This window comes from Anarhichas minor, unplaced genomic scaffold (assembly GCF_050575085.1).
Source record: "Anarhichas minor isolate MPS153535 unplaced genomic scaffold, ASM5057508v1 ptg000136l, whole genome shotgun sequence".
Classification (NCBI taxonomy): domain Eukaryota; kingdom Metazoa; phylum Chordata; class Actinopteri; order Perciformes; family Anarhichadidae; genus Anarhichas; species Anarhichas minor.
This window is the reverse complement of record NW_027466582.1, coordinates 17,277,645-17,305,490: the sequence shown is the minus strand read 5'-3', so window position 1 is coordinate 17,305,490 and position 27,846 is coordinate 17,277,645. Positions and strand designations below refer to the sequence as shown.

The window sequence follows — 27,846 nt, the reverse complement described above, 5'->3', positions numbered from 1 at the left end:
TCTTTTGCTTTGACCTGTTTAAGCTTTAAACCTTCAGAGAAGAAGAATGACTATAATCCCTGGAGGAAAAGGACTGGAATAAACTATTAGGAATCTATAGGCTAAAGACTGACCGAGTGCATACATCGTCTAAACAACCTATTTGTCTCCTGTAAATCCCCAAAATACAGATTGAAAACACCTCTGAGAGAGATCTCACCTTTCTGTGTTGCTCCTGAAAGGGCACTGCAGAGTGTTATTGTTTTCCATTGCTGCCCACTGAGGCTGGAGGACAGAAAGACGTCCCGCTGGTACCTCTACAGTTATAGTGAGCCACGGTGGGCCCATTCCACGCTCAAAAACAAACTTCCACTCGCAAACTGGTGAGATTTATGCTTTACTTTCAGGAAACTTTCAGGATGAAGAGTAATGGATGGCTAGAGTCCTCTCGGCTAAAATGACCGTGTTTAACCTTGGATTGAGACGAATGTTTTCACCCTGACTGATGCACAATAACACTGGTTCTGGAGCTTCCTGTCAAGGACGATTAGAAGGGTATCTCTAGTTGGTCCCTTTAATCCCTGTTGATAGTCACACTGAGTGCTCACACTCAGTACATTAAATGCAGAGCTCGTGCTGGTTGTCTGATGAGGGGGTTGAAAATATGCGGTCTGCTTTGAACCACCTTGATAATAGCAGTCTGTCCCGTGCAGCTGCAAACCTTCCCATGCTCTACCTGACCCCCCCCCCCCCCCCCCATCAAACAGCAGGTCTTCTGTTTTTCCACCAGTTACACACTAGACGGGGGTGTAGGGGTGAAAGCGCTGGTGCCATCGGCTCAGCTCGCACTACCTCGTGTAACGCGCAATCATTGTCCCTGTGTTGCCAGGCAACCGCAGCCTCCCTCACCTCCTTGTGTGATTTGCGATGCTCGTGACAGCCCCACCACCTCCACCACCACCTAACTAACACGCAGCCTGGCCAAAAACACAGTCAGTGCTGCACACACAAGCAAAAGGACTGCACCTTTACCTCACTCAACAGAAAAAGGCCTAAATGTCGGTTGGATCCTGGGGCCGAGGCGGTGGGATAGTGTTGGATGTGAGCGATTAACGCGCGGCACCGTTTTGTACACTCGTGCGGTGGAAAGACACGGTTGTAGTTGGCCAATTGGTGCAGAAGCAAATTGTTTGCTGTGAGCCATGTTCTTTTGTATTGTACATTCTTAAGTACTGTCCTTTTCAGCGAGCCGTTTCAGTAGCCTGTGGGGGCAGTGTGCCCATGTGGGATTACACCAGATATATCTTTACAATTTAAATGTATACATTCACAGGTGTCCACTATCTGCTGTGTTGTTCGAGATACTGATTTCTCCTGCTGCGGGTGGCGTGTCAGCTTTGCCTACATGTACCAGGATGCATTGCGCAAAGGCTGATAGATTAGCAAAAAAAACCTCACAAAGCAATGAGGGAAATATTCAGACAAAAATCCAACCGTATACCTTCTATTCACGTTTGTCTTAGTTCAGTGATAGAGATTCTAATTCTAGACTAATTGTAAATCCCACTTCCTTCAAACTGGAGAGAAACAGTTATTCTTTTTTCATCTGTTCCAACAATCTGGCAACTGTGGTTTGGTTGAAATTAATCTTAAATATAGCATACTGGGACGCCATTTTACCAGCAACGAGAACAAGGGCGTTTGAGTGGCATTCTGCCCCTCAGCTGTTAAAGTCCTCTGTAGTTCTTCCTCATACCGAGTACGTCACTGTGGTGAGGAAGAACACATTTTACATTTGCACCCCAGAGACACAGAGAATATCAGTAACCACTGCTGCTGCTTTTCACACCATGTGCCTAAGGTGGATAGGTGGAGGTGAGGTTGAAAATGGATGAATTTTATTTTTTCGGAGACAGTAGGCGATACCATTTAGAACTGTAAAGGTCAGTTGGTCTGACTGTGAGGAAGAACGGTTGTGAGGACAAATTTCATTTGCATTTCACCAAATGAAAAAAAAAAGTTTGCTGTCAATTCTTTGCATGCTGGGATTTTTGGCTCTGTTTTAATGGGAACAGATTAAAAAAAACTTTGAGGAAACAAATCCTTACAAAACAGCCAGAACCAGTTGAGTCCTGAGATGGCATGTACCTCTGGTTTCACTGTGAAACCACTGGGCTTCTTGCTTTATGCTCTGCAGGATTTTAATCAAAGGGCCCTTATGTAAACCTGTCGGGTTTTAATGCATGAAGCCCATTTTTAGAATGGCATCTAAACAGTAGGGGTTTGCAACAAAAGGCCGTTGGCTCTGATCCCGTAACTCTCGGCAGGAGCAAAGTCTCGTGTGAAACGGCAGAACAAGGTGTGCACCATACAGACTCCAGACATGCCTAATCAACAAGCACTGCAGCAAATGGTTGATTTTTAAATACCGCTGGATATGTATTCCCAGCGGGCCTTGAAATAGCAAACGTGCAAAGTGACGCATTCATTGTGCTTCCTGGCTTAAACATTAGTTAAAGAGCTACAGTCTATCTGTTAAAACACCCACCTGATGGGTGCTGTTGAAGTTGAAGTTGAACCAGTTTCAACTGGCAGTGTCTTCTGTTCCCGACCTGTCATACAGCGTGGTAGATTAGCCATAATAAGCCGAAATGATAAGAGGACTTAACGGGGTCATTGGTCTCGGCCAGTGCTTGATCACTGCAGCACGGAGCATCGAACAGACGGGCCTGTCGGTACAGAACGCTACCGACGCAGTGATCGTAATCTCACATTAGACGTGACACCAAAACTTTCCGCTGCTTAATTTACCCATGTTGTGTGCACTTTTATTTCATTTCAGCTCGGTGTGAGAGTTTTTACTCACAAGGTCACACATAGAGTGCGCAGATTTAAAAACATACCGATTCTGATACTTTAAAAAAATATTGTAATACTGACCCGTAGAAGACGATGCCAACATGGCAACAACCACAGCGCTCCAGCTAGAAGAAATAGCTGTACTCGGAGGCGGTGCCGAGATCACGTCAATCACAAGTAGTGTTGGAGGCTGTAGCCAAACACGCTGTGAAGGAGAAGACGCTCTCATGTGAGGTGGAATATCCTCAGATGACCCCCCCCCCCCCCGAAGTGACCGCTGTAAAAGAACACCGTTGTGCATCTCTTGTCAAAACATAGCGAGGGATTGGGTTTTGTTTGGTTGAAATGATCCGGACCCAAAAAGAGAAGACACCGCTGTTTCTTTGGAGAACATTGCGCTGGGTCTTGAAACCTTTGTAACAGTATTGCGACAGGCGCTGCATTTCTTGCGTGTGGTGAATGGCTGAGCTGAATTTCTCCTCTTGCCTCTACAGTGATCGTGACAAAGATACTCCTCTCCAGTGAGCCTTCAGTGTGAGGGGCCAGTGTGTGTCAGCCAGCAGCAGCAGCAGCAGCGTGGACTCAGACTACAGTAAGTCCTTTGCTGTTTCTTTCTCATATTCAAGTGCTGTTGTTGTGTTTGTCAACTTAGACATTGCCGTTAGTAAGAATGCGGTTTTTGTCCAGCTGTAGTTCAGACACAATGCCGTCCTTATTATGTTGACGGCTGGGTGTGTGTGTGTGTTTCCGAGCTAATGCGATAAAGAAACGTGCTGTTAAGCTTCTGTTGTACTGCTATGGTAAAGGGTGCAATCTGAAACTCTCACTTCTGATCATGTCGCAGATCGGATCAGCGGAAAATGTAACGGAAGGACATGTATAACTTTTAGATCCCGCTTCTTTGCAGCAGGTACCGATGGCCAATCGTGGATGAGCCATTTCGGCCGACACCGACTGTTTTTGTTGTTGTTTTGTTGTAGCAGCTGGTTTACAAGTCTCCAGAGAATTTAGTTATCGCCACTATCCCGAATTTATTTTGCAGCTGCCCCAAAGTCTGTGTAAACCGTCAAAACTCCAAATGTTATCCTTTTACTTTGTTATAGTCTATATGTTTATTTGCATAAAAAAACCACCATTCAAATAATTTGGAAATAGCAGATTGTGTTTTTTTATTGATAACATTTTGTCACTAGTAGTTTTAATGATGTATTATAAGCTGCTTATAGCTGGTGTCAGCAAGTTAAACAGGCCACAGTTCCCTCTTTATTATCTATTTCATATTATGTGAAAACATTTCCTCCTTTTTCACCAAAATCTACGTAATGTGAACAAGAGCTCAAAGCACAGAGGGAATCGTACGCTGTGCAGTGTGCAGTAAAGCCCCTGAGGCACATTTATCATATCGGGCAACATAAATTAAATTGACTTCGAATTGATTTTTGTGTAAAAATCCAGTTTTAAATTCAATAATAAAGGGTCTCTGGCTTCAGTTGATTTAATAATGCAAGAACATATTTTACAGACTCCTGTGATTCCTCCGTTACAGAACAGCCGGCAGTGATGCGTTTAAATGCAGCGCTCTTGAAGGAGGTTGTATTACTGCTTCAGTACCACCTCCTCACTTGTTGTTCTCCCTGCAGCTCTCAGCGACTCTCCCAATAGGCGAGGGGCTCTCTCTGACGACGTGATCAGCCCCGGAGGCCGTGCTTCCAGCAGCGTTCCCTCTCCCGACACCCTCCTCCCTCCCCTGCCACATCCACTGCCATCATGGGGGACGTGGTCCTCATGCACTTCACCACAGCGGACTACGTCATCTTTGCCTTGCTGTTGGTGGCCTCGACCGGCATCGGCCTCTTCTACGCCTTCTCCGGTGGGCGCCAGCGCACAACACAGGTAGACTTCCATCTCTTTCCTGACAATGCTTCCCTTACTCTCAGTGTTGTTTGTGTTTTTTATTTTAGAAATATCTGACGGACATTGTGTTGTTCTTCTAGGAGTTCCTGATGGCTGATCGCTCCATGAGCTGCCTACCCGTGTCTCTGTCCCTGCTGGCCACCTTCCAGTCGGCCGTGGCCATCCTGGGCGCCCCCTCTGAGGTGTACACCTTTGGGACTCAGTACTGGTTCCTGGGCTGCTCCTACTTCTTGGGCCTGCTCATCCCGGCCCACGTTTTCATACCTGTCCTCTACCGACTGCGGCTGTCCAGCGCCTACGAGGTACGCACAAGTCGAGAATTGACACGAATCTGTCCTCTGTCGGCAGTTTTCACTTTTTTTTTTTTTTCTCGACTATGATCGCTGGGCTTAAAATTGTTATCTGTGCTCTTATCTGCTTATCCATGGCGCGTTGACGTTCAACAGAAACAAACGTCTGAAGACTGAACATCTTCACCAGGCCTTTATTGACAGCCAGACTGGCTCAGTGTACTTGGGTTCATGAGATAAGCTGAACAGTACTGCACTAATGTCCTGTGAACAAAGAATGACTTGTGACTTATAAACCAGGGGCCGGTTACACAAAACACCTCACGTTTTCTCCTTAAGTGTGACACGTAAGGTTTGGTTTCTCCTTAGTTAAGGGTTTCTTTAGCTCAGGAAAACGTCAAGGTTTTAAAAGAGATTCTACAGCCGTAAAATCCTACAGATTTCCAAGGAGAGGTTTCTTTGCTTGCACTGCTATACCTGTTATAGCCTCACAAAGTTAGCCAATAGATAGTAAAATAAATAAATGGCAGAAGACAAGAAAAGCCAGTTGGACAGAGGAGGAAAAGAATATAAGCCTTCTAGAGGATCGCAATAAAAAGTAAATGTGATCCTCAAATAACGGCAAACCTTGAATGTGGGGAAGGTCGGGTCCATCTGCAACATTAAAGAAGTGTCCGTCTTGCCGGGGAATTCAACCGTCTGCTTAACACCGTTAAGCAGACGGTTACTGCCTTGCTGCAGTTAAGATGGAGTCAGAGGTACCTTCAGAGTGTCCTTGCTAAAGTGTTTTAACTTTAAGGGATTCCTTAAGTATACGACCAAGATAAGGAGAAAACCTTCAATACTTAAGTCACCAACCTGACCTGAAACCTTCAGCAGGAAACTTAAGAACTGATTTTATTGAGGAAACCTTTGACTTTAAGGTAAGTCTCTCGGCCCCTCGCTTTGACAATGTGGGTCTAATGACCACGTATCACACGATGACTTCTAATCTTCTGTTTTTTCCCTTTGACATTCTCTCCCCTCGACAGTATCTGGAGCTGCGCTTCAACAAGACGGTTCGCATATGTGGGACAGTGACCTTCATCTTTCAGATGGTATCTTTGTTTGCGCCATACTTTGTTTTTACATTAGTTTCTGGGCCGTGTCATGGCAGCACTTACAGGAATCAGGGATCTGATTTGATAAAATGACCGCCACTCTGTGTATCACGTCACCGAAGCAGATACTTAGTAAAGACTATTATTATAAGAAAATGATGTATAATAACTTAATAGCAACTTACAATTTAGTTCAGTAAGCAGCTAAAGTCATCAGGTGATGCAGTGAAACATTAAGTGAAGATAAGCAATAACAAATCAAAAAAACAAATCTCCACTGTCGCTGTTTATCGTCCTATCTGAGAATGTGTTCATTGGCTGATTATATCACAGCCTCAGTAAAACTTTGGACATGTCACATTGACCCTTGTAAAATATCTCTTCGGGTTTGTGTTGCCTACATTTTATCCAATGAAAGCATTAACAGCGTTCACGAGTTGATGACATGATATGAATTGTTATTCTCAAAGATAATCGATATAAATGTCCCTTCAAACATCTGGCCTCTCTGGCGAACTGACAGTTTCTCTGTTGATTGGTGTGGATTGTCCCGGCAAACAAACAAAAAATGTCCCTAAAATATATTGTGAAATGTCGGCGGGTTGCTCAAAGGCTACTTTGCCTTTTCATCAGCAGACGACCTAGTGAAACAAAGTTTAACCCTCTGAACCCGCAGACAGTTAGAGAGCTTGTTATGTTTCTGCTCCGGTCACATTTTACTCACCGTGGTTGTTCGTCGCTGTAGTCTTGCACCTCTGTGGGAACACCTCTGTGGGAACACCTCTGTGGGAACACCTCTGTGGGAACACCTCTGTGGGAACAGCCCAATGATGGCGAAAAGTAGGGAGAACTCAAAAGTGTCTTTTAATGCCACACATTGTAAAGAAAACAACACACGTTGAATTTCTTTCTTTATTTTACAAACATTTGAAAGCAATGCCTTCGATATATCCAACATTTTCTAAGTGCCCACAAGTGTTACCAACATTGAGGTTCCACGTGCTGTACATATTACATATTACATATTACATATTACATATTACATACACACAACTATTTACATGTTTACAACCTCATCTGTCCTCGACGCTGTGCTCTGTGTAAACAACCTATGCAGTCCAAGTGTCACTGAGCTTTTGTCATGTGACTGTTATTTAAACAAGACACGTAGACTAAATTGATTTAGATTTGGTGTTTAGACTTCAACATGATGTGTTCAAGGACCATCAGGAATGTAAATAATCTGGCGACAAGTTGTGTTTTTACAGTTTCTGTGTATGATTAAAGGCATTTTTTTCTATTTGTTTTTAATCAAATTAAATATATTGTATTATTTATTTATTTTAGAAAACATGCCTTTCAAACATCCTGGCGGGTTTTGGGGTAGAAAGGGTTAATTGTGTACGCAGTCGTATTATTTAACTATCTTGAGGTCCGTGAGATCCAAACCTGTCTCTCTCTAAATGTATTTTGTAAAAGTGCCGACCACAGAGCGTTTCACAGTGGAGCAGGTATAATCTGATCCGTGTGAGCTCAGCTCTGTTTCTGTGATTCTTCTGTTCTGCAGTGTTTATTCTGCTCTTTCTCTGCAGGTCATTTACATGGGGGTGGTCCTGTATGCCCCGGCTCTGGCACTCAATGCAGGTAAGACTTATTATTTTCTCATATTTTACCGCAGGATTATCACACCGTTGTTACACAAACAGGTGCCAACATTTGCTGATGTTGAGTAACCCTTGAGTGCGCTGAGGTTTGTAATGCTTCTACTCTGTTCTTCTGCAGTGACAGGCTTTGACCTGTGGGGGGCGGTGCTGGCCATGGGGTTGGTGTGCACTCTATATACTGCTCTGGTGAGTGTTGACTACAGCATTTGAAAAACTTAGCAGTACTCAGGATGTTACTGTAGTTTTTCTCAAAACGTCACACCTGCACTTGACTGGAAATTCTCCTCCTTTCATCAATTTCTCTCCTCTCTGATGTCTTTATTTCTTTTCCTAGCATCATCTCTGGTCATTCTAGGATCATAAATGTCACTCATTGCATGTGTTGTCAGTATGTGAAGCCTCTGATTTTTGATGTTGATTATTATAGAATTTAAAGTGAATCCACTGCTCCTCCTTCCCAGGGGGGTCTGAAGGCGGTGATCTGGACCGATGTGTTCCAGACGGTGGTGATGTTTGCGGGCCAGCTGGCGGTCATCGTGGTGGGGGCCAGTCAGGCGGGGGGCATGGCAGAGGTGTGGAGGAAGGCAGTTAATGGCAGCCGCATTTCTGGACTGGAGTGAGTTGTGGAATGAAGTATTCCTCATTACCTTTACATGTTGTAGTGCATGAAGGTAGGGGCTGATCATACCGTGTTCACTCTCTGCCCGTGCAGCCTGAACCCGGACCCTCTGGAGCGCCACACCTTCTGGACGCTGGGTGTGGGAGGAGTCTTCCTGATGTTGGCTCTGTACGGGGTCAACCAGGCCCAGGTCCAGAGGTACCTTAGTGCTCGTACGGAGAAAGAGGCCGTCATGTGAGTACCGTCAAAGTCTCACAACATACTTGGCTAATCCTTGTCCTAGTCAGCGCTCGGTTCAGTTTGTCATGTGCGAAGCCAGTTGGATGCATCCATAGAATATGTGTAAATCACTGCAACCACGAGGTCCTTGAGCATGCAGTCATAGATGAGCACTATAGATATTAGGCCACTGGGTCCAGTAGTATGCAAGATTAGCCCTGGACAGACAGACGGACACAGAGACGCACAAACTCATGCGCATTAGCGATCGAATGCATAATCTCGTTTCGGAGATAAGTAGAACCGAGTCCAACCCCCAGTCGGTTAATAGTTAATTTGTAACTATTGTCTTAAGTATTCTTCAGTATCTATATAGTTACTTTCCTTGTCATCTGCACCTTTTTTATGGTGTCTGTCATCTTGTCTCCAGTGTTGACGGTGTTTTCGTTTGCCCTCACCTCTGTTGTCCTTCCAGGTCCTGCTACGTAGTTTTCCCGTGCCAGCAGATTGTCTTGTGTTTAGGTTGCCTGATGGGTCTCGTCATGTTTGCTCGCTATGGAGAGGACAGCCCTCTGGACAAGGGCTACGTCAAAACTAATGACCAGGTGAGCATTGAGTTGCCTTCATGGTTCCCCAGATGTCGGTGTATATGCAGTGTCATCTCTTCTGTCTTGGCTCCGGAGGTTATCGGCTAATATTTAGCTGCTTTGTGCAGATGGTGCTGTATTTTGTGATGGACGTCTTCAAGGATCTGCCCGGGCTCGCAGGACTGTTTGTGGCCTGTCTCTTCAGTGGAGCTCTCAGGTAAGAGAACCCGTTTTAAAGAAGAGGATCGTCTGCTGTTGAATGAAGCGGAGTCATGTTTTTGAACTTTACTACCGTCTTCATGTTCTATCCCAAAGGCCTGTGCTGTACAGACGCGCTTCATAATGTGCAATTCAATCCCATCTCTGTTCCTCCCTCCAGCACCATCTCGTCAGCTTTTAACTCCCTAGCAACTGTAACCATGGAGGACCTGATTAAACCTTATTTTCCAAACATGACTGAGGCTAAAGCTACGCTGCTATCCAAGGGACTTGGTAAGACAGCTGCTTTAAAGGTGCACTGTGTAATGCCTGTAACCCTGTAGCGGGTGTAACCACTCACTGCTTCTTTGTCGTCTCTTTGCCCCACAGCTCTGGTCTATGGGCTGGTGTGTCTGGCTATGGCCTACCTCGCCTCTATCATGGGATCTGTGCTGCAGGTAAACAAACTCTTGACATGCTCCGAGTTGCAAATAAAGAAAATGTATTTAATTGTGAGAGTGACACATTATGAAATGTTGTGTCCTCTGCCCTCAGGCAGCCTTCAGCATCTTTGGGATGGTGGGTGGTCCCCTGCTGGGCCTCTTCTGTCTGGGGATGTTCTTTCCCTGGGCAAACTCGACTGTGAGTGTTGTATTTTGATTTGTGATTAAATGTTCTACACACTATGTTTGAGTGCAGGTTGGAACATCTGTCCCTGTACCTCCTCAGGGTGCAGTGGTGGGGTTAGTAGCAGGCCTCGCCATGGCCTTCTGGATCGGCATTGGGAGCTTTTTGACGCGTATGTCCGATTCCATCCCAGTGCCACCGCTCAACACCACCGCCCTGCCCCTGTTTGACAACATGACCGCCACTGTCATGACTACACTGGTCAACGCCACCAGACCCAGGCTAAGGTAACACATGAGAACCAAGGAACTGACCTTAAAGACCACTGAGCACTACAGGTAGACTGCAGATGAGGTCTTACCACCACTTTGTCTTCCCCCCCCTTTCCTTCAGGCGATCGGGTGTGGAGGCGATCTACTCGTTGTCCTACATGTGGTACAGCGCTCACAACTCCACCACTGTGGTGGTGGTGGGACTGCTGGTCAGCCTGCTAACAGGTACACCCACTTTTCGTGTGTGTGTGTGTGTGTGTGTGTGTGTGTGTGTGTGTGTGTGTGTGTGTGTGTGTGTGTGTGTGTGTGTGTGTGTGTGTGTGTAAAGCTGTATTTAACATTCAGAACAATAAAGCAGCAAACAACTATTGTCTATGTAAAGTTAGAGAGGAGTGAGGTCTGAAGTCGCTCTCCCTCTGTGTGTGCTGTTATCAGAACTGTTCGTTGCTTTGTTGACAATAGAAATTGCTCCCAAAGCGCCTTTAATTCACCAAGTTAAATGTGAAGGAAACAGCTGTTCCATTCGCTCCTCAAAGCTGCCGCACTCCATTTACCTCACTGATCATTGTAAAACACACTTCATTCAAAGTCCACAGCAACCGTATAAAACTCATCACAACCGTCTTGGTGAGTTTAACACCGTTACAAAAAAATCACCAACTCTGGTTTGAGAGTTTGAAAAAGTAGCAGATATAAAGAAAAAATAATGTTCTTTATTTGTATCACACATTTCATACAGACTATGGCTCAAAGTGCTGTACATTTAAAAATACATACAAGTGGCAAGAAGAAAGCAGGCGTTATGCACTTACATTTGAAGTGTCCTTTGAAGCATTTCAACAGATGAATAAGAACTGGAACAGTGTTTAAAGGCACAAAAGGTTATTTGAAGGAAGCATGTGGGACTTTGTGTAACACGTGTAAAGTGCTGTTAAAAACACCAGCGTAACATTTTCACTTTTGTGACGTCCCATGTGACACACCAGAGACAAAAACATAGATGCTACTCTACTCTGGCAATGGGAAAGGAGTCTCTCCTCAATCATTCTGCATCACGGTAGGAATCGCGAGAATAACAACTAGTGACTGCTTGAATCAGAAAGTCCCAAATACAGTGCTTATGGGCCCAGTGATGGAACAACAGTTCATGTGATGCCCACACTGATTGAAAACTGCCCCTTTTGATTCCTCGCATCTTTAAAAGCGTTTCTGTCCACATGTTAGGACCCATGAAGGAGAAGGATCTGACCCCCGGCACAGTGTTTCCAGTCATGGGCACGCTGCTCTTCTTCCTGCCTGAGCGCTACAAGGAGAAGCTCTGCTGCGTCACTCCTCTGTCCACCCCTCAGAAGGTAACCTCGTGTCCACACTCTTCCTTGCCTGTTTTTTCCTTGTTTGTTGATCATAAAAACCCCCGAGCTTTCAACAGCAGCACATAATAATGAATCCTTGTTGACCAGTCCAAAGAAATCCAGCCTTATCAGATGGCCAAGAAAGACGGCAACGGAGCAGCCCTCTGCAAAGAGGACACGGTCACCGAGGACAAAGAGATGGAGAGCGACCGAGCCCAGACGGAGGAGGAGGACGACTTGGAGACGAGGGCGGCTCTGCCCTCGTGCCAGCTGGCGGGTCACACGGTTGAGGAGACGGTCTTCTGATCCTCTACTTGTAAACAAGCTGCCAGCTCCTCAGGGGAGGATCATAGATCATAGAAGTCCATCACTACGGAGAAGGTCTGCAGCACCAAGTATGGCTGTTTTTTTATATGTCAAAATCAGTTGAATCTGGTTATATAAAAGGCTTATGGACTTTAATGGGGAACAGGTGTTTTATTGGTACCTGCTCCCGCTTTTATTTTTTGGGGGGGAAATTAACTTCTGCCAGGCTGGAACTGTGCACTGAAAGCCCAAATGGCAGCAGTCAAAGAAGAAGAACCGAGTCAGTCGATCTCCATTAGACACTCCGGATGTGTCCAGATGTGAACGAGAGTGGGTAGCTCTCACGCACAATGAGCTGTCCCGCTGTGTCCGGACCCAGATGTTTCTGTTTGACAATAAAAAAAAAGAATCAGGTAGTCATTAAGAGATACAAGATTTAAATGATGTAAACAAAAATGTGTTATTTTTGTAGAGAAGACGGAGCCATAAAATCCCTGAATATGTTTTAAAAGAATATAATATAAAAAGAAAAGAGGGACGGAACCTGAAGGGGAGGCATGGCGGTGCTGTGATGGCGTAGTGTACTCACATAGCCTCGGTTCATAGTCATAGACTTCTAGCTGCTACTATAGATGTCTAAATACGAAAGCAAAGCCGTGTGTGTTCAGATGAGAGCAAAGATGGCGTCTTGCAGTGGCAGTTAAAGCAGATGGAGCGCAGTCATTCTAAAACTTGTCGTGCCTCCAGTTGGTGACGACTGCATTCCCCCTGACTGGAGAAGCAGACAGGAGTTACCACAAAGTGATGACCTGCAGGGGACGGAGGCAGCAGCAGAAGAAATACTAGTTTTGAGTGTTGCCATCAGCCGGCCATCTCTCACAGGGAACTACGGCCGTTGTATCCATCTATGTTCTCGCCACACTCCATTGACGAGACCAACATTGTTACCGCTGCCTCCATCGGTTAGCTTGTGCTTTTGTGCGACTTTGATGTTTTCAAAGGTTAATTCAGAATCACCAAAGTGGCACAATAACACAAACGGACTATCCGATGGAGTCAGCGGTACACCAGCAGCCCACAGGTCTACCTACTGCCATCTGATGTGACTGCTCTGAAGCACACAGAGGAGCCATGTTGGGCCTGTGACACAGACCTACCTTTAGCTCCATGAGGCAGGCACTTGATCTATTTCAAGGTAAACATGATTCAGTCATCGCTGGTGTTTTTGTAGTGTTTTTTTTTGTTTTTCTCTAATTCAGGTTGTCGTCAGTGCCAGTATGTGATTGATTTGCTTAATAGTGTGTATGTTTGAATATTATCGTCGTCGTCCTGTGTTTTGGAATCCCAGAATTCTTGACCATCCTCATTTTAACGTTTGAAGTCATCCATCGTCACTGTAAGAAGAGAGGTGTTGTGTGTGTGTGTGTGTGTGTGTGCTGTGTTTCTGCATCAGTGCCGTCTGTGCTCTTGACGATGGACCCGCGTGACTCACTGCGTTTGTTCTGCATTACGTTAAAGTCACAATCTCCAAGATTCCTTTCCTACTCATTAGTGGCGCCCTGTGGCCGTGAGCAGTCACAGGTGTGTTCTCTCTGTTAGCTCGGTGTCGTCGCCCTTTTCTTTGTTCAGACACAGAAAAACGTTAACTAGCAACATGAGCAGAGACCACGAATAGCCGCTCGTTAGCGCCGCCTGCTGGTGATGGTGAAAATATCCACTAACCTCGGCGACAGACAAGTGACTTAAGAGTCATTTAGATGAAATTATTATTATTACTTAAAGCTGGTAACGGCTAAACCCAGTCTGACATGTTTCCAAAGAGCTTTCTACAGTTTAGGCAGAGACCATATGATCCAGATGTTTACCTACATCTCATTTACACAGTCAAGGCATCTCGGGTTAGGGTTAAGAGTTTTCTGGAGTTGTATTTGAGGTACTTGTCAGACAACCAAGGTAGACCCAGTGTAGTCTCCGATAAGAAGCCGCTGAACGGTCCGGACCACGAGCTCCCCGTCTGCTGAGCCCTTTTAATAAACCCCGTCAGCACCGGTCCATCGTATCTGTGCCATCACACTCAAATACCTCGACTTATCCAAAGCATATAGAATATGAATTTATTTCATATTTTGATTTGTTTTAGTTTTTTTTTTACCAACAGAAGATATATTTGAGATTGTGTATATTTTTGTAAATTCACATAAAAGCCACATTTCATTTGTTGAAATGTGGAATTCTATATGCAAGAACCATGAAGTGTTTCCTCTCTGTGGTGAACGTCCGGCAGCATTGGGGACGCAGCGTCCTCTGCCTGAGACAGCCTTTCACACGGGGAGGTTTTAATTCTTACTCTAGTGCTACATCTCATATGCTGGCCTCCACAATCACGTCTCAAGACATTTGAACGGTTCCTAGAGAATGTTTTGAACTACTTTGAAATGACGTGACATTGTGCACTTTTATTTATGATTTATGATACCTTCATACTTGAAATTACTTGAAGTGTGTGTGCCTGTAATGTCACCTTAATGATACTCAGATAGACCCCGCCCCCCTTTTTATAACGTGAGGGAACATAATTCAAGTGCTGACATGTTGTTGTTGTTAAAGATGTCCTTTTATAGACCCAGTGGAGCACTGTGATCCTAATAAACACTAACGCGTAATAAAGCACAATGATGTTGATATTCATAAGTCTGATACATGCTTATTCTTTTCATTAGTGGCCTTTTTAAATCAGTTTGGGTTGCACAGTAACCAGAGCTCAGAATACAGTTTGTGAAAGAAATAGCATGGCACTTAGTAATTTCCAGCAATGATAAATATTGTTTTTTTAAAACAATATTTATTATATTTGTTCTCTCATCCACAAGAATTCTTCCTGTTTGCATTCCAAACAAAAACTCAGCACTCAGCGAGATGATGACTCTGCTTTGGCTGTGCCTTCATTTTGTGATGTGTTTTTTTTTTTCTTCTGTATCCTGATGATTCATAAAAGGATATTGAGATGAATATAAGCCCAGTCCCAAACATCTGTCCAGGAGTGGGCCGACTCCAGATGTATGAAGGAATACGAGTGAATCATACTCGGCTGTGCTTCTGTCTCTCAGAGGAGTCCTGTGTCTGGTGGGAGGATGGAGGAGCATGAACCCACAACGGGCTCATGCTCCTGTTCATCTGGTGAAAAGCTGAACCGACTGCATTTTAATCTGTTGACATGTTTCACTGTTGTTTGGATCTACGACTATTAGATTTATGAATTAGATGTACTTGGATTGAGATGATATTAAAAAATATACGATGACAAATACGATAGCTGTGTTTTGTATCTGTAAAAGAGTGATGTTTGTCTTTGTTGTTTCTTTTTAAAACAGACGTGTGATTTGTTCTCTGTAGCTCTGCTCAACTTCTACAATCCTATAGGTTATAGAATATGGCATTTTAATGACGTACTGTACTGTGACATTCTTAGGGCAGCATACTAGGATGTTTTGTGACATAAGAGCTTTTTACAACGTACTATACTGTGACTTTAGTCATTCTGTCCCTGATCTTTATGTAGCACATGTAGACATACAGTTTGACTTTTTACCTCACAGTATACTTTGACTTTTCTGACGAACTATACTACGTCTTTTTTTTCAATAAACGGTTACTTTTGGACTTTTTAGACTTACTATAGTTTGTATATTACGTTGAAAAAAGTTATAAAAACATCGTTGTATAGTAAGTCAAAAGAAAGGTCACGAAAAAGATGATTTTTCATGTGTAACTTTTTGACATCCTATAATGTTTATCTTTTTTATCACACTATAGTATGACTTCTCTTTCACTTTTTAGACATAATGTACTATGACTTTTTCTAAACATACTATAGTTTGGATTATGTGACTGACGTATACACGACTCTTTTCGGCAGACGATACTTTGAAGTATTATTTTTACTTTGCGAACCACTAAACTAATACTTTTGACTATTTAAGACTTCTGGTACTGTGACTATTGTATGACTTTTCAACCTACTATACTACTATGTTTCTAGGATTCTTTTCAACATACTATACTTTGACTTTTTTTTTTTATATACAAAATGACTTTTCTGACACGCTACATACTCTGACTTGTTGTGCCATTTGTTTCAAATTCTATGACTTGGTTGACATACTATAGGATTACTTTTTAATATATCTTTCTAGGTATTATACTATGACTTCTGTTTTTGAACGTACTATATTTTGACTAATTGACCTCAGCAGCAGTTTGTTATGAGGACGGAAAATAACATCAATAAATAAATACATTTATTTCTGTATTTATTTATATATGTTTTAATGCATTTATTTATTTAACTTAAGTCATATTCTGTCATCCATAGCTTGTGTCCACCTGTACCACACCCAAACAAGTCTAAAGCAAAAGAGACAGAAAGAAAATTCTTAGAACTAACCTTATTTGAACAGTCCAAAAAGATGAAACTTACAGGTGTTTTTGAGACTATAAATATCTTACACATTCATTTAGAAGATGTTGAAATGATTTAGTCTGCAGGTCTACAACAGTCAACGAGTACATTCTCACATAACACAAAGAGTACACACCTTTGTAGTGCTGGTTTTAGGGCAGCTTGTGTCTTTGGGAATCCGGGGGTTCCCCTCAGATTCAACTTCAATGGTTTTGCGTTGCATTCAATAAAACGCTAACATGCAGTGTGACACCTGACGTCGGTGATGTTGAGTTATGTGAAGCTAGTCATAAAATGCATTGTTGCTAAAACAGCTGCTACAACTACATCGCCTCTTTAAACAAGCGGATTACACAGAGTCAGCCGGATTACTCTGTAGAACAAAGAATGGATTCTTATACAATTCGTATACAATTTGAAGCATTTCCACGTATCCTTGAGTTCTGGGAAATAAGACGACACATTGGACGGATTATAAACACTCTTTTGATGCATTTAAAAGGCACCTATTCTGCTACCACATCTGTCACATAAATCCTTATTAGTTTTGTGTAATCATTTCATGCTATTTCATGAAGTAATCATGCATTACTCTGGGTTTGAAAGACCAACAGAAATGTATCTTTCGCCACACACAATCAATCCAAACGTCTATAGTCATGCTGGTGTTGAGGAGACAATGATATTACACACCAGGCCTGAGGGTGGCTCCAGAGGTACAGCCATGTTGTTACAAAAGTGTGTCTCGTGCTGCAGCTTGAGACAGAAAGCTCTCAGCACTAATATTGACGTTTGTAACATATTCATGGACGCTAACTGTTGTGGGAGAGATGATCTTTCAGAGGATGTTTACACACGGCAGCATGATTCACCAGTAAATTAAACTCATTATATTGGCATTATTGGTGATTATTTAGGAGTATTTAATTATAGTAAAAAAAAACACAAAACTACTAAATAAATCTGAACAAAGGAGCATAAAATAAACCGACCAACTAGACTGAAGACAACATGTTTTATGTCCCTTCCATACCTTTTATGTTTTGTCATAGTCACCATTGCTGCAGAAATGTCTCCCCCAACATTTAGATAGTCAACAGTTATGAATACAAACAATGAATCTGTGAAACATACTGCATTAGCTGCTGTTTCCACTTTTCAACAACTTGAATGGAGTTTGACATCTATTTGTCAGTTCCACAATTTTGGTCCCGCCACTGCTGTCAAACCACTCTGTATTTTTCTAGATGTGACTTTACACCACAGAAATAACAAATACAAACGCATGCTTCTGGATCAGTGAAATATTTGTTGATCTTGGTGCACATTTGTGGATCGTCTCCGATAAAAACTTCCATAGGTGATGACGTATGTATGAGACTTCCAGCTCCAGAGGTCTGATCAACCTGCCAGATCAGCTGTATTTGCCGTTACACAGGTTAAACCTACTGCTCCACCAGCCCACTGTGTCTCCCGGCATTGGGTTTTATTACAAACCAAATCTGACCAGCCACCAGGCAGCAACCTCCTGTTCTGCAGAGTGAAGCCAATGCGGAAGAGTCTTACAACCTGCATTCTCTCTACTGACCATCAGGGGGCGACTCCTCTGGTTGTATAGAAGTCTATGAGAAAATGACTCTACTTCTCTCTTGATTTATTACCTCAGTAAACATTGTAAACATGAGTTTATGGTCTCAATCTCTAGTTTCAAGTCTTCTTCAATACAGCATGATGTTCATTTAGTAAATGATGGTCCATTTACAGTCAAATAGACCATAAAGCAGAGTATGCTTTAGGGCGGGCTTAGTGTGATTGACAGGTCTCTATCACTACCAGAGACGTATACAGCGTCTCTACGTCCCTTCTCCACATTCCAAATATAGTAACTTCTTTTCATTGATTGCACAAAAAACCAACATGGCCACGGCCGTAATGCAAGTTGGCGACGTCGAAATCGCCGAACTCGAGGCTTCAAAGTGTCAGTCCACAAACCAATGGGTGCCGTCACCATGACTACGTCCACTTCTTATATACGGGCTATACCACCACAGCCGGCAACTGAAGCTTCGTTTCCCCAGAGGCATCACACTCCCCTCCTGGCAAAGCAGTCGCCCGTCAGCAAGGAGGACCAAACCACAACATGAGTCATTCCCTTCTGTGACTGATGACTGTGAATGTAGATTGTATGGATCCAGTAGGACAGTTGAAATGCTGCCCCGTGTTTCTTTGGATGTGGCTTTCTGTATTACACAGTGCACCTTAATGCTCCTCTTACTTACTGAAATGTCACACTGAGCCAGCTCTGACCTTTTGCCAACAACGCAACCTCAATAAAAAAGAATAGAAGTGGATAAATGTTGTTTGAAATGTGTTAGAATGTTTAGCTGAGCGTACTCTTACAAGCATCATTTTTTATCTCAGACTGATCAAATATGATTTATCAATAACAAATGAAAGCCCCACACACACATACACACACACACATTTTTCCTTTACTCCACTGACTCTTCCTCCCTCATCGTCCCCCTGTTGTTCTCCTTCGTTCTCCTGTCATCTCCTTCCATTCTTTCCTATTCTCTCAATATTTATTTTCTCCACAGTCCAACTCCTGTCTCTCTCTCTCTCTCTCTTCTCCTCCACCCTCCCCTCTTCATCCTCCTCCCCGCTGTCATCCTCTGTCTTGACTGCTACAGTTCCAGCAGAGGCCCGCGGGCCAAAGCGGGGGGGGAGAGAGTCGGCCTCAGAGCTCCATAAATCCAGCCTGTAATCAGCGTGTCCCGGCCATAATGAGCAGGAGATAGAGAAAATATGCTGATTATCTCCCATCACGACGGGGATGAGGGGGCAGACACTTTGGATACACGCTTTCTTGAATGTGTTCCAGTGGCATAAATAGCTCTTTACATGGAAGCATGACATGAGCACTAACACACACATACAAGGGAGCCACAGGGCCTGCAGTTACAGATGCTCCCTTTGGTGCACCTGCAACGGTTCTGATATAATAATATTATTCAATAAAAGAATAAAAAATGTATTCAATTGAAATGATATTTGAATTAAATGATTCAAATATCTGCCACTATATTCATAGTGTTTTTGTGCATCAGTGCAATAGGGCATTCTGTTTCCATTTAATTGAGCTAAATTCACTGAAAGAAATTTGCAGTTGAAACAAATGAAATAGTTTAAATACTGAAAGTAGTGTAAGTGGCAGTCACGATAGTTTCAGTTCAAGTGCAAGCACTGGAAGTGTCAATTAAAGCGACGGCACCGCGTGAAGTTCAAGCAAAAGCGCTGAAAGGAGTTGAAGTTAATCGGTGATTTCCTCATAAATGTGTTCCACTTCAATGTATAAAGAGAAGGAAGATGTTTCAGATGAAGAGTAAGCACTGTAAGCAATAGGCGGGGACCATGTATTAAACAGGGGAAGTTGTCAGAATTTCTGAATTCATTTTTCTAAATAAAATGTGCAGTTTGACATTGGAAATAGTTGAAATAGTGAAAGAAGTTGAAATAACATTAAGAGTGGGAGTGCTGCAAAAACGTTGCAGATTAAGTGAAAGCATTGAAGTTGAAGTGTCAATGTAACGTGCGCTAAGTGAAGTTGTAGATTCAACTGAAGTTGAAGCACTGAAAGGAGTTGAAGAGATTGAGGTGTTTGTGATTGTTTGACTGTAATTGAGAAACCTTTTATATATTTTATCATTTTATAAACCTTCTCTCTGCTTATGTCCGTCTGTCTCTGTTGCAGAGCTGCTTTACCAAACCGTCCTTCTCTAACCTCTGCCTTAGTATTTAGAATCCAGCAGCTCCAAATTAGTCATCGCCACAGTCGGCCCCCCTCTGGACAGATTTATAGAGATAGCCTTGAACGCTGGGCTGTTGCTCGTGGAGCTGAGCCCATCTTGTTCAAGGAGGAGAGGATTTCAGTTGGTCTGGTCTCTTTTGTCAACGCTACAAACATATCTGCATGAGTTATTGGACTGGATTTCAGTTCTGAGCTCTCATTTCTGCAATTACTGTGTAATCATACAGCAAAACAAATAAGATACTTAAATCATGAGTTGAGATACAGAAAGTACAAGTACTGTGGAGAACCACTATACTACACTGTACTGAGATACATGGTGTCTGTGGGTTTTATGTGTACTGGGTTCTTTTATGATCAGTAAATAGTGCCAGGTGCATGCAGCCAAAGAAAACAAGAACAAAGTAGAGGAGGTTCTTTGAAGAAAAGAAAAAAAATGATGGTTTCGCAACTACTTAAGAAAGCAGAATATAGTTAAAATATGTAGCCAACCATTTGGACTTTAGGCTTTTAATTATCTATCAGTCCACAAAGCTTTGATCCAAAACGATCTGGGCTCTGTGGCATTTCTGATGTTCATTTTCATCTCTAGCTATAATGTTTCCACTCTGCCCGCTGCGGTTTAAAACGCACTGTGTTTGTCACTTTGTAAGAAATAACAAATGCACACAAGCTTGTTATTGTAGATGGTGTTTTACTCAAAAGTAGAAGGTTACATTCTGTGGCAGGGTTGTAATGAGAACTAAGTGGTCATTACTGCGGAGATATGAAGTGATCAGACAGCAGCTGTGTTCCCACAACAATCCCTCCCTCACTGCCCATCTGTCTGTCCATCCTTTCACTCCCACACACGCACACACACACACACACACACACACGCACACACACACACACACACGCACACACACACGCTCACAGACTTCACGAGATACCGCAAACATCTAAATAAAAAAGGCCTAGACCCTCACAAAAATACATTTTATATTTCCTTAAGTGACCGAACTCTTCCTGGCAGCAAAAGTAATATCTGAAAAAATAAAACACTGTACAACCTTTAAATCAAGATAATAGGCTGCACGCTGTTCCTCCGCGTGGTGATTTGTGGCGTTGTTAGTCAAGTGAAGCAGCTTTTTCATTTCATCGCATTAAATCCGTTCCTGTCTGAAGCTCAGATAATGATGAATTAAAAATGAATATTATCAACAAGAGTGAGTCTAAACCTCTCTGTGCTTTGTGCATTAACATGTGTACGTGTGTGTGTGTGTGTGTGTGTGTGTGTGTGTGTGTGTGTGTGTGTGCACGTGATCCCTGGTGGAAAAAACAACTTTCAAGGCCTTTGTGGATACACACAACAAACTAGTCACAGTAACCAAAGAAACTGTTTTTACGATGATATGTAACTGGTTTTTGAAGGAAAATATGAAATGAAAAAAACAAACACACGCAACTTGACTTTCTAAACGTATCGACTGCTAGAGATACAAATTTGAAGCTGTCTTTGTAGCTGCATGTTGATTTAAACCCTGTCCTTCATTGTTAGATAAACCAAAAACTGCAACTTTATTATTTTCATCTCTATCCAAAATATTAAAATGTTTGCCTCACAAATTTGAAGTTTCTGCTTTGCTGAAATTAAACTTCAGCAACTATGTCACCGAGCCGTAACTTTGAAAACAGCTTCTTCTCGTAACCGATCACTGTCTCCAGATGAATATTCTTCTCCTGCTGTCCATGGCGGCTACATGGCTAGCTAACATTGCCAGTAAGAAACAGGGGGAAAGTTATATCCCACGCTATCACTCTTTTTCTGCTTCCAAGGTGGGGGTCAGCAGCTGTGTCACGTCCCGTCCAGGTGGAGGCATCTGATTGGCTTGGACTCCTGACAGCAGCTCTCCCACGCTGCCGCAGTAGAGCAGGGAACGCATGGGCCACTTCTGAGGAGGGAGACAGCGCACTGGGTTAGCTCCCCATGCTAACATGATTAGCATAGATATGTGGTGAACCTGCAAACCAGTCAAAACCGAGAAATGAAGCCGACGCGGAACTGCCGAAAACTGCAGTTCTTCAGTGGCTCCATACTCGAGCCAATCCCCATAAACACTCATATTAAAATACACAACTTTACAGTGGAAATAACCATGTTTACAAAAGCTGGTTCAAAGACGGTTTTGGTGGCTAGTTTCCCCGTTCATGATAACGATTAGCCGTTAGTTTGGTTGTGTCTTCACTGCCAAGATGGTGGCAGCAGTAACACCCACTTTGACCTTCACAATTGCAATCCAGAAATGTGCGACGTCATGGAGACTATGTCCACATTTTTTACAGTCTATGGTCAAAACTCATCTGGATAAATTCAAAAATATGCTATTCAGGCCCGAGTTAAACGTCTCAGGCTGCACGCTGGCTGCCCAACCTTACGCTGCATTCACACCAGAATGTGGCGTTGCAGCGCTCAGGGCAGGGTGGTGCTGCGCCGTGGGAGTGTCACTTAAATGGCCCATTAGTGAGACGTCATGTTGTGGACTTCAAACCCCCTACAATCCAGAAGGTGGCGGTAAAAAGAAGACTAAAACTAAAAATAAATGGACACAAACCAAAGGAAGCTTCTTGGTAGCATAAGCATAGACTGCAAGCCAGACAAAGGCATCGAAGCTGGGAACACAAAATAAACCAAGTTAAGGAACCGTCACGGGAGAGGAAAGCAGATCAATGTCCTACAACTCCAGACTGTCTACTTGCTGAAGTACTTCTCATGTGCTCATTAGGACAGACAAAACCTCAGCTCAGCGAAAAATTGCTGGTTAGCTTACTTTTTTCCGTAGTCATAATATTACAACTTTCATTATGTCTTTGCTTCAATCTTTAACCAATCTTTCTGGTTGGGGCCCCCAAAGTGAGATAGGCTCACCTAACGGTCACATAGGGTGATAATCGTCTCCAGCAGGTCATGTCCTGTGTATGTCTGACAGTCAGTGTAACTCAGCATGACAAGCAGTGCGTTGTTGTTTCCTGTCCTCACCTTAACAGGATGCAGGTATCCGCCTGGCCTGGAGGGCAGGGTGCGCTCGGCCAGCATCGCTCCCTGGTCCAGCGTCTCTGTCAGGTGAGCGATGTAGTTAGTGGCCAGAACCAGAACATCCAGCTTGGACAGCTTGGTGTCTGGTGGGACTGAGGGCAGAGCAGCCTGAGGACAGAGGAAGGAGGGCGGACGAGCTTATCAAATCTGAGAGAGAGACCTTTAACAATTTTCAACTTTTTAGTTCCATCTTTAACTGAGTGAACTGAAAATGGAGGGGTGGCAAGATGGATCAAGTTTTAAAGAGATTATTTTAAATAGATTTTATTTGACAGAGGTAGGGCACAGGGTAGGCTACAGGACGCACTTTAGACATTAAGAAGGCCTTTGTTGGGAGAAAAGGCGCGTCCATTGTCCACGCTGCCTGACAAGAGCAAACGAGATGATGAGAACTGAGTAACTTGTACATTTGCAGCTTTTGGAAACTGGGTATTTAACATGTCCACGGACTCTTGCTCACATGATTTGTCAGTGTGACGCGGTCAGGTTCCCGTCCAAAACAGCATATACAGCAGTATTCTTTTATCCACTTCACTATTATAAGTCAGTTCAAAAAAATGTAATTTGGAAAATTCACATTATATTTTCAATATTCCTATTATCAATAAGCTCTGGGGGCAAACACACGTTTATGATACTTACACATTTTGTCCAGCACGATAATCTTTAAAAATTAACTTCACTTTTTGAAGCGTGAATGCAATCGGCAGAAGCAAAATAAAAAGCTAACGTAAAGCTATAAAACAAACCACACCATGGTCACGTGACTTCCGCTAAGCTGGATGTGTTCGGCGTGATGATGTCAAATGTCCCCGACACCCTCTGTCGTCTCAATAAGCAACCGCCTCTTTTAAGACATGTAAAAGTTTCAAAATTCACGGATTCTAAACATTTGTAATGTGGCATGTTCACATGTTGTTAGCGGTTAGGTTGTACTGTACCTCTTCATGCAGGCGGGTTTTTTTTCTACCAAATACATGTTTTGCACTGATCAGGTGGGGAACTGAAGAAAGTACCTGCAGGCTGTGGAAGGCCTGTCGTAGGTTGCGTACGCGGCTCCTCTCCCGCGCTGCATTTTCTGGGGAGTGCTGACCCCTCAGTGTACTGCACTGGACCACAGACTCACAACCAGAACCAGACCTGGACCCACACACGGACTGTATCTGCAGCAGAGGACGTGTTTAGAGCCTGGCACTGAAATCAAATCATATTACATTAAACAGGCTTGGATTGTTTTGTCCAAATGGGGAAGTTAGACAATATTGAAACATTGAGACATTAGAGTTAATTAAATTTATTTTACACTGTAGCAAATTTAAAATGCTCATTCTACTTACTTTGATAAAATAAAACTGTTACATTCTGTTAATTGGTTCATTTTACAATATAACTTCCTATTGCAGTCTGTATTCTATGCATACAGTAAAATCTGTAATTTTCTATTCAAGATTATCAGTTAATGTTTCAACCTTCGTTCATCGGTGTCACTTTTTCATTTGAGTCTTAGGACAGAGAGAGTTATTTACTAGTACTACACACACATTTACCAAACGGACATCTACTAGCTGGTATTGAGAGAAACGTTTTGGAATTATGAAGAAACTGGATAACTTGTTTTTCTTTACTAGCTATTAGGTGCATTAGTGTTCGGAATTAATCTACACTGTGTGAGATTATCAGAATCCAAATTAGCTTTATTGCCAAGTAGGTTTTCACATACAAGACAATTACTTTGCCGTATTGGTGCATAACATAAACAAGGTTTTTAAGAATATTTTGAATATATTTTGAATTTAAAAATAAAAGCAAGTATTGCAAAAATATGGAAACCAAAATATAGAAGAAAAATACAAGGTGGCACCGATGGCATTTTCCCTGTTTTATTATGAATTAAGTATTATTAATTGCTGTCAGACTCACCCACTTCCTGGGCGCCCGGCTGCTGCGTGTGCTCTGCCTGTGTCCGTGCAGGGATGCCGGGCCGCCGGCCGCACGGGCCTCCTGCTGCTGCTGCCTCTGTGGCTCGGCTGCGGAGCTGGAGACCAGCTGATGGTTCGTCGCCACCGCCATGAGACCTTGCAGGGGACTCAGCGCCATGGGTGCCACCGGGGCGCTGTAGCGGACTCTCCTGAAGACCTTAATTCACTTCTGTCCCGTCTGTTTTCATTGGCTGGATGGAAGTTTGCTTTCCCGCGTTGGAGATGGTCGTGAAAATATCATCCACTCAGTGCTTTTGGGAAGTAGGAAACTACAGGACACAGAGCCTGAGGTCATCTTTCCATCGAAGCATTTTAAATGGAGATATAAATACTGGCTGAACATCAAATCACTCATCTGATCTCAGACATTCTATTCTGTGCTCATTTTGTCCCGGCTACTCTGCTCAAGCATCTCCAAGCTCCTCTCCTCTGTGGGTTCCCCTAAAAACCCCACAAAAAAAAACACAATCCCCGTCTGCCTCTCTGCGCATCACCGTCCTCCCAGTCTGACCCCCCTCCTCTCTCTCTCTCTCTCTCTCTCTCTCTCTCTCTCTCTCTCTCTCTCTCTCTCTGCCTCTCCCTCTGTCTCTGCTTGTTTCCTTATCGGGTGAGGTAACGTGGGGAACTTCATGTGGTCCTTATCTCAGCCGCCCCGGTCATCCTGATCCTCCCCTGGCTGTTTGGCTGCCAAGAGGAGCAGGCGGGCAGTCAGTCAGGCCCGGGGGAGTGCAGCACTGGGAAAGGGTGTCCCGAGCCAGGGCACTGGGGGGGGGGGTCTTGGGAAACTGAAAAGCTCTGCTAACAACTGGTCAGGGGTGGGACTGGAAGCTCGGGGGCAGTGCGACATTGAACATTACCAAAGAGAGGCGGAAGAGTCCTTTGGTTGGTTCAGGACAGTCGGGGCATCCCGGCATCTTATCAGCCTCGTTGTGATGATGAGGATGAGGAGGACAGAAAGTAGAACTACAGTTGCAGTTTTACATCCATGTCTGTCCAACATGTCATTCATCATTTTATCCTTTTAGACGTTCGTGTGAAATTGATATAATTAGCGTATTCATTCTTGAGTTATGGCCAAAAAACGTGTTTTGTGAGGTCACAGTGATCTTCAGTTCACCCTTGAGTCCAAGTGGACAAATTTGAAGAAATTCTCTCAAAGCGTTTCTCAGAAGGGACGGATGGACAACCGTAAAAAAAACTGAATTCCCACACAAAATCGCATTCACTTGAGCAGCAATTTTGAACGTCATGAACCCCATTATGTGAGTGACGTGTGTGATACAGATCAGAACTTGCTAAAAAGCATTCTGGGCAAATGTAGAATAACTTCAGGGTCGTATTCCAGAAAGGAGAACAAATAACAGAGAAGCCCATCTGTGAAATCCAAGATCACCTGCCCCTGTTCCACAAGTCAGGTTCAATGGAAGTCCATGTCTCTTACTATGGCAACTGATGCCCCAAAGCTAACTTGCTATCAGACAAGTTAACTTTAGTTTTTAATTCTCAACCAAGATGCTGGCCAGTTTGACAATCTGCCATCCCCCCCATTGTTGTTGTTCTTCTTGTACGTCTGTCCGAAATAACGACAAATTTGCCCAAATGTCTGATAGGATAAAATGATGAAGTGAAGACATTTTTGGACAGACATGGACGTAAACTGCAACTTGACCGGTTGGCGAAGGCAACCAACCATGAGGCGGCAATTCTAGTTTGAATATAAAACAGCTGAAGTGACACCCGAACGCACATTTATCTATTTACCATTTGAAGTGGTAAGACCCACTCTGTACTGTGTGCTGTGAACATCACAGCTGTCTCTTTAAGTGTCCATCGTCTTGTGAGTTAATTATCTGTGCTTCTTGATTGTTAAAACCAGGCTTGGATGTTAGCCTGTGATGGCTTTGAGGAATGGCTTGAACCAGAATCAGCTGTTCAGCTGTCTGTCTTTTTCACAATAGGACTGGGTTTCTTAACCTCCTTTACAGAATGAGCTCTGGGAGTTAATCAAAAAACACAGTGAATTGTGAATGAAGCAAACACACACGACACAAGGTGCCTTTGCCAGTGGAGCTCTGTGGAGGCCTCACTGTTCTTACTAAGGACAGTACACTATAGTGTCAATTCTATCTGGTCAAAGACGGATCGTTGTGTCACAATCCGAGACACTACATGTCATTCTGCTCATCTTCAAATGGTAGCACACACAGCAATTTATTTTAGATTGTAAAGTAAAAAAAAAGGAAAGTTCTGATTGTATTTTACTGTAAATTAAAATGTTATTGCAGACATTAGCAGTTATACATGTGGTGAAAACATTTTTCTAAATATATCATCTTCAGACTAATTGTTATTCTCATGTTAGGTTACCATGGTAAATGGCAGACATGTCACCATTCACCCATTCATACACTGACGGTAGGAGCTACCATCAGGACTAACTAACCATTCATATCAAGTTTAAGGTTAAGTGTCTGGCCCAAGGAAACATCGTCATGGACTACAGCGGATCAAACCGCCGATCCTCTAAGTGCATGA

The 27,846-nt window shown here is 43.3% G+C and overlaps 2 protein-coding genes across 2 annotated transcripts; one reads left to right on the top strand and one right to left on the bottom strand.

Annotated features, from left to right (window-relative positions):
• Positions 1-3,330: 3,330 nt before the first annotated feature.
• Positions 3,331-12,837, top strand: slc5a6a (solute carrier family 5 member 6a). Its single transcript, XM_076084023.1, has 17 exons — positions 3,331-3,430; positions 4,479-4,731; positions 4,833-5,054; positions 6,074-6,139; positions 7,735-7,786; positions 7,925-7,992; positions 8,268-8,422; positions 8,519-8,659; positions 9,120-9,249; positions 9,360-9,448; positions 9,611-9,723; positions 9,820-9,887; positions 9,985-10,071; positions 10,159-10,343; positions 10,450-10,553; positions 11,553-11,680; positions 11,789-12,837. Exons 2-17 carry the CDS (start codon positions 4,606-4,608, stop codon positions 11,984-11,986), a joined length of 1,932 nt encoding a protein of 643 aa, XP_075940138.1. The 5' UTR covers positions 3,331-3,430; positions 4,479-4,605; the 3' UTR covers positions 11,987-12,837.
• Positions 12,838-22,052: 9,215 nt separating this feature from the next.
• Positions 22,053-25,429, bottom strand: tcf23 (transcription factor 23). The gene is made up of 4 exons (XM_076083624.1): positions 25,253-25,429; positions 24,349-24,495; positions 23,276-23,440; positions 22,053-22,190 (listed from the first exon to the last, which is right to left on the bottom strand). Exons 1-4 carry the CDS (start codon positions 25,427-25,429, stop codon positions 22,053-22,055), a joined length of 627 nt encoding a protein of 208 aa, XP_075939739.1.
• Positions 25,430-27,846: the final 2,417 nt, after the last annotated feature.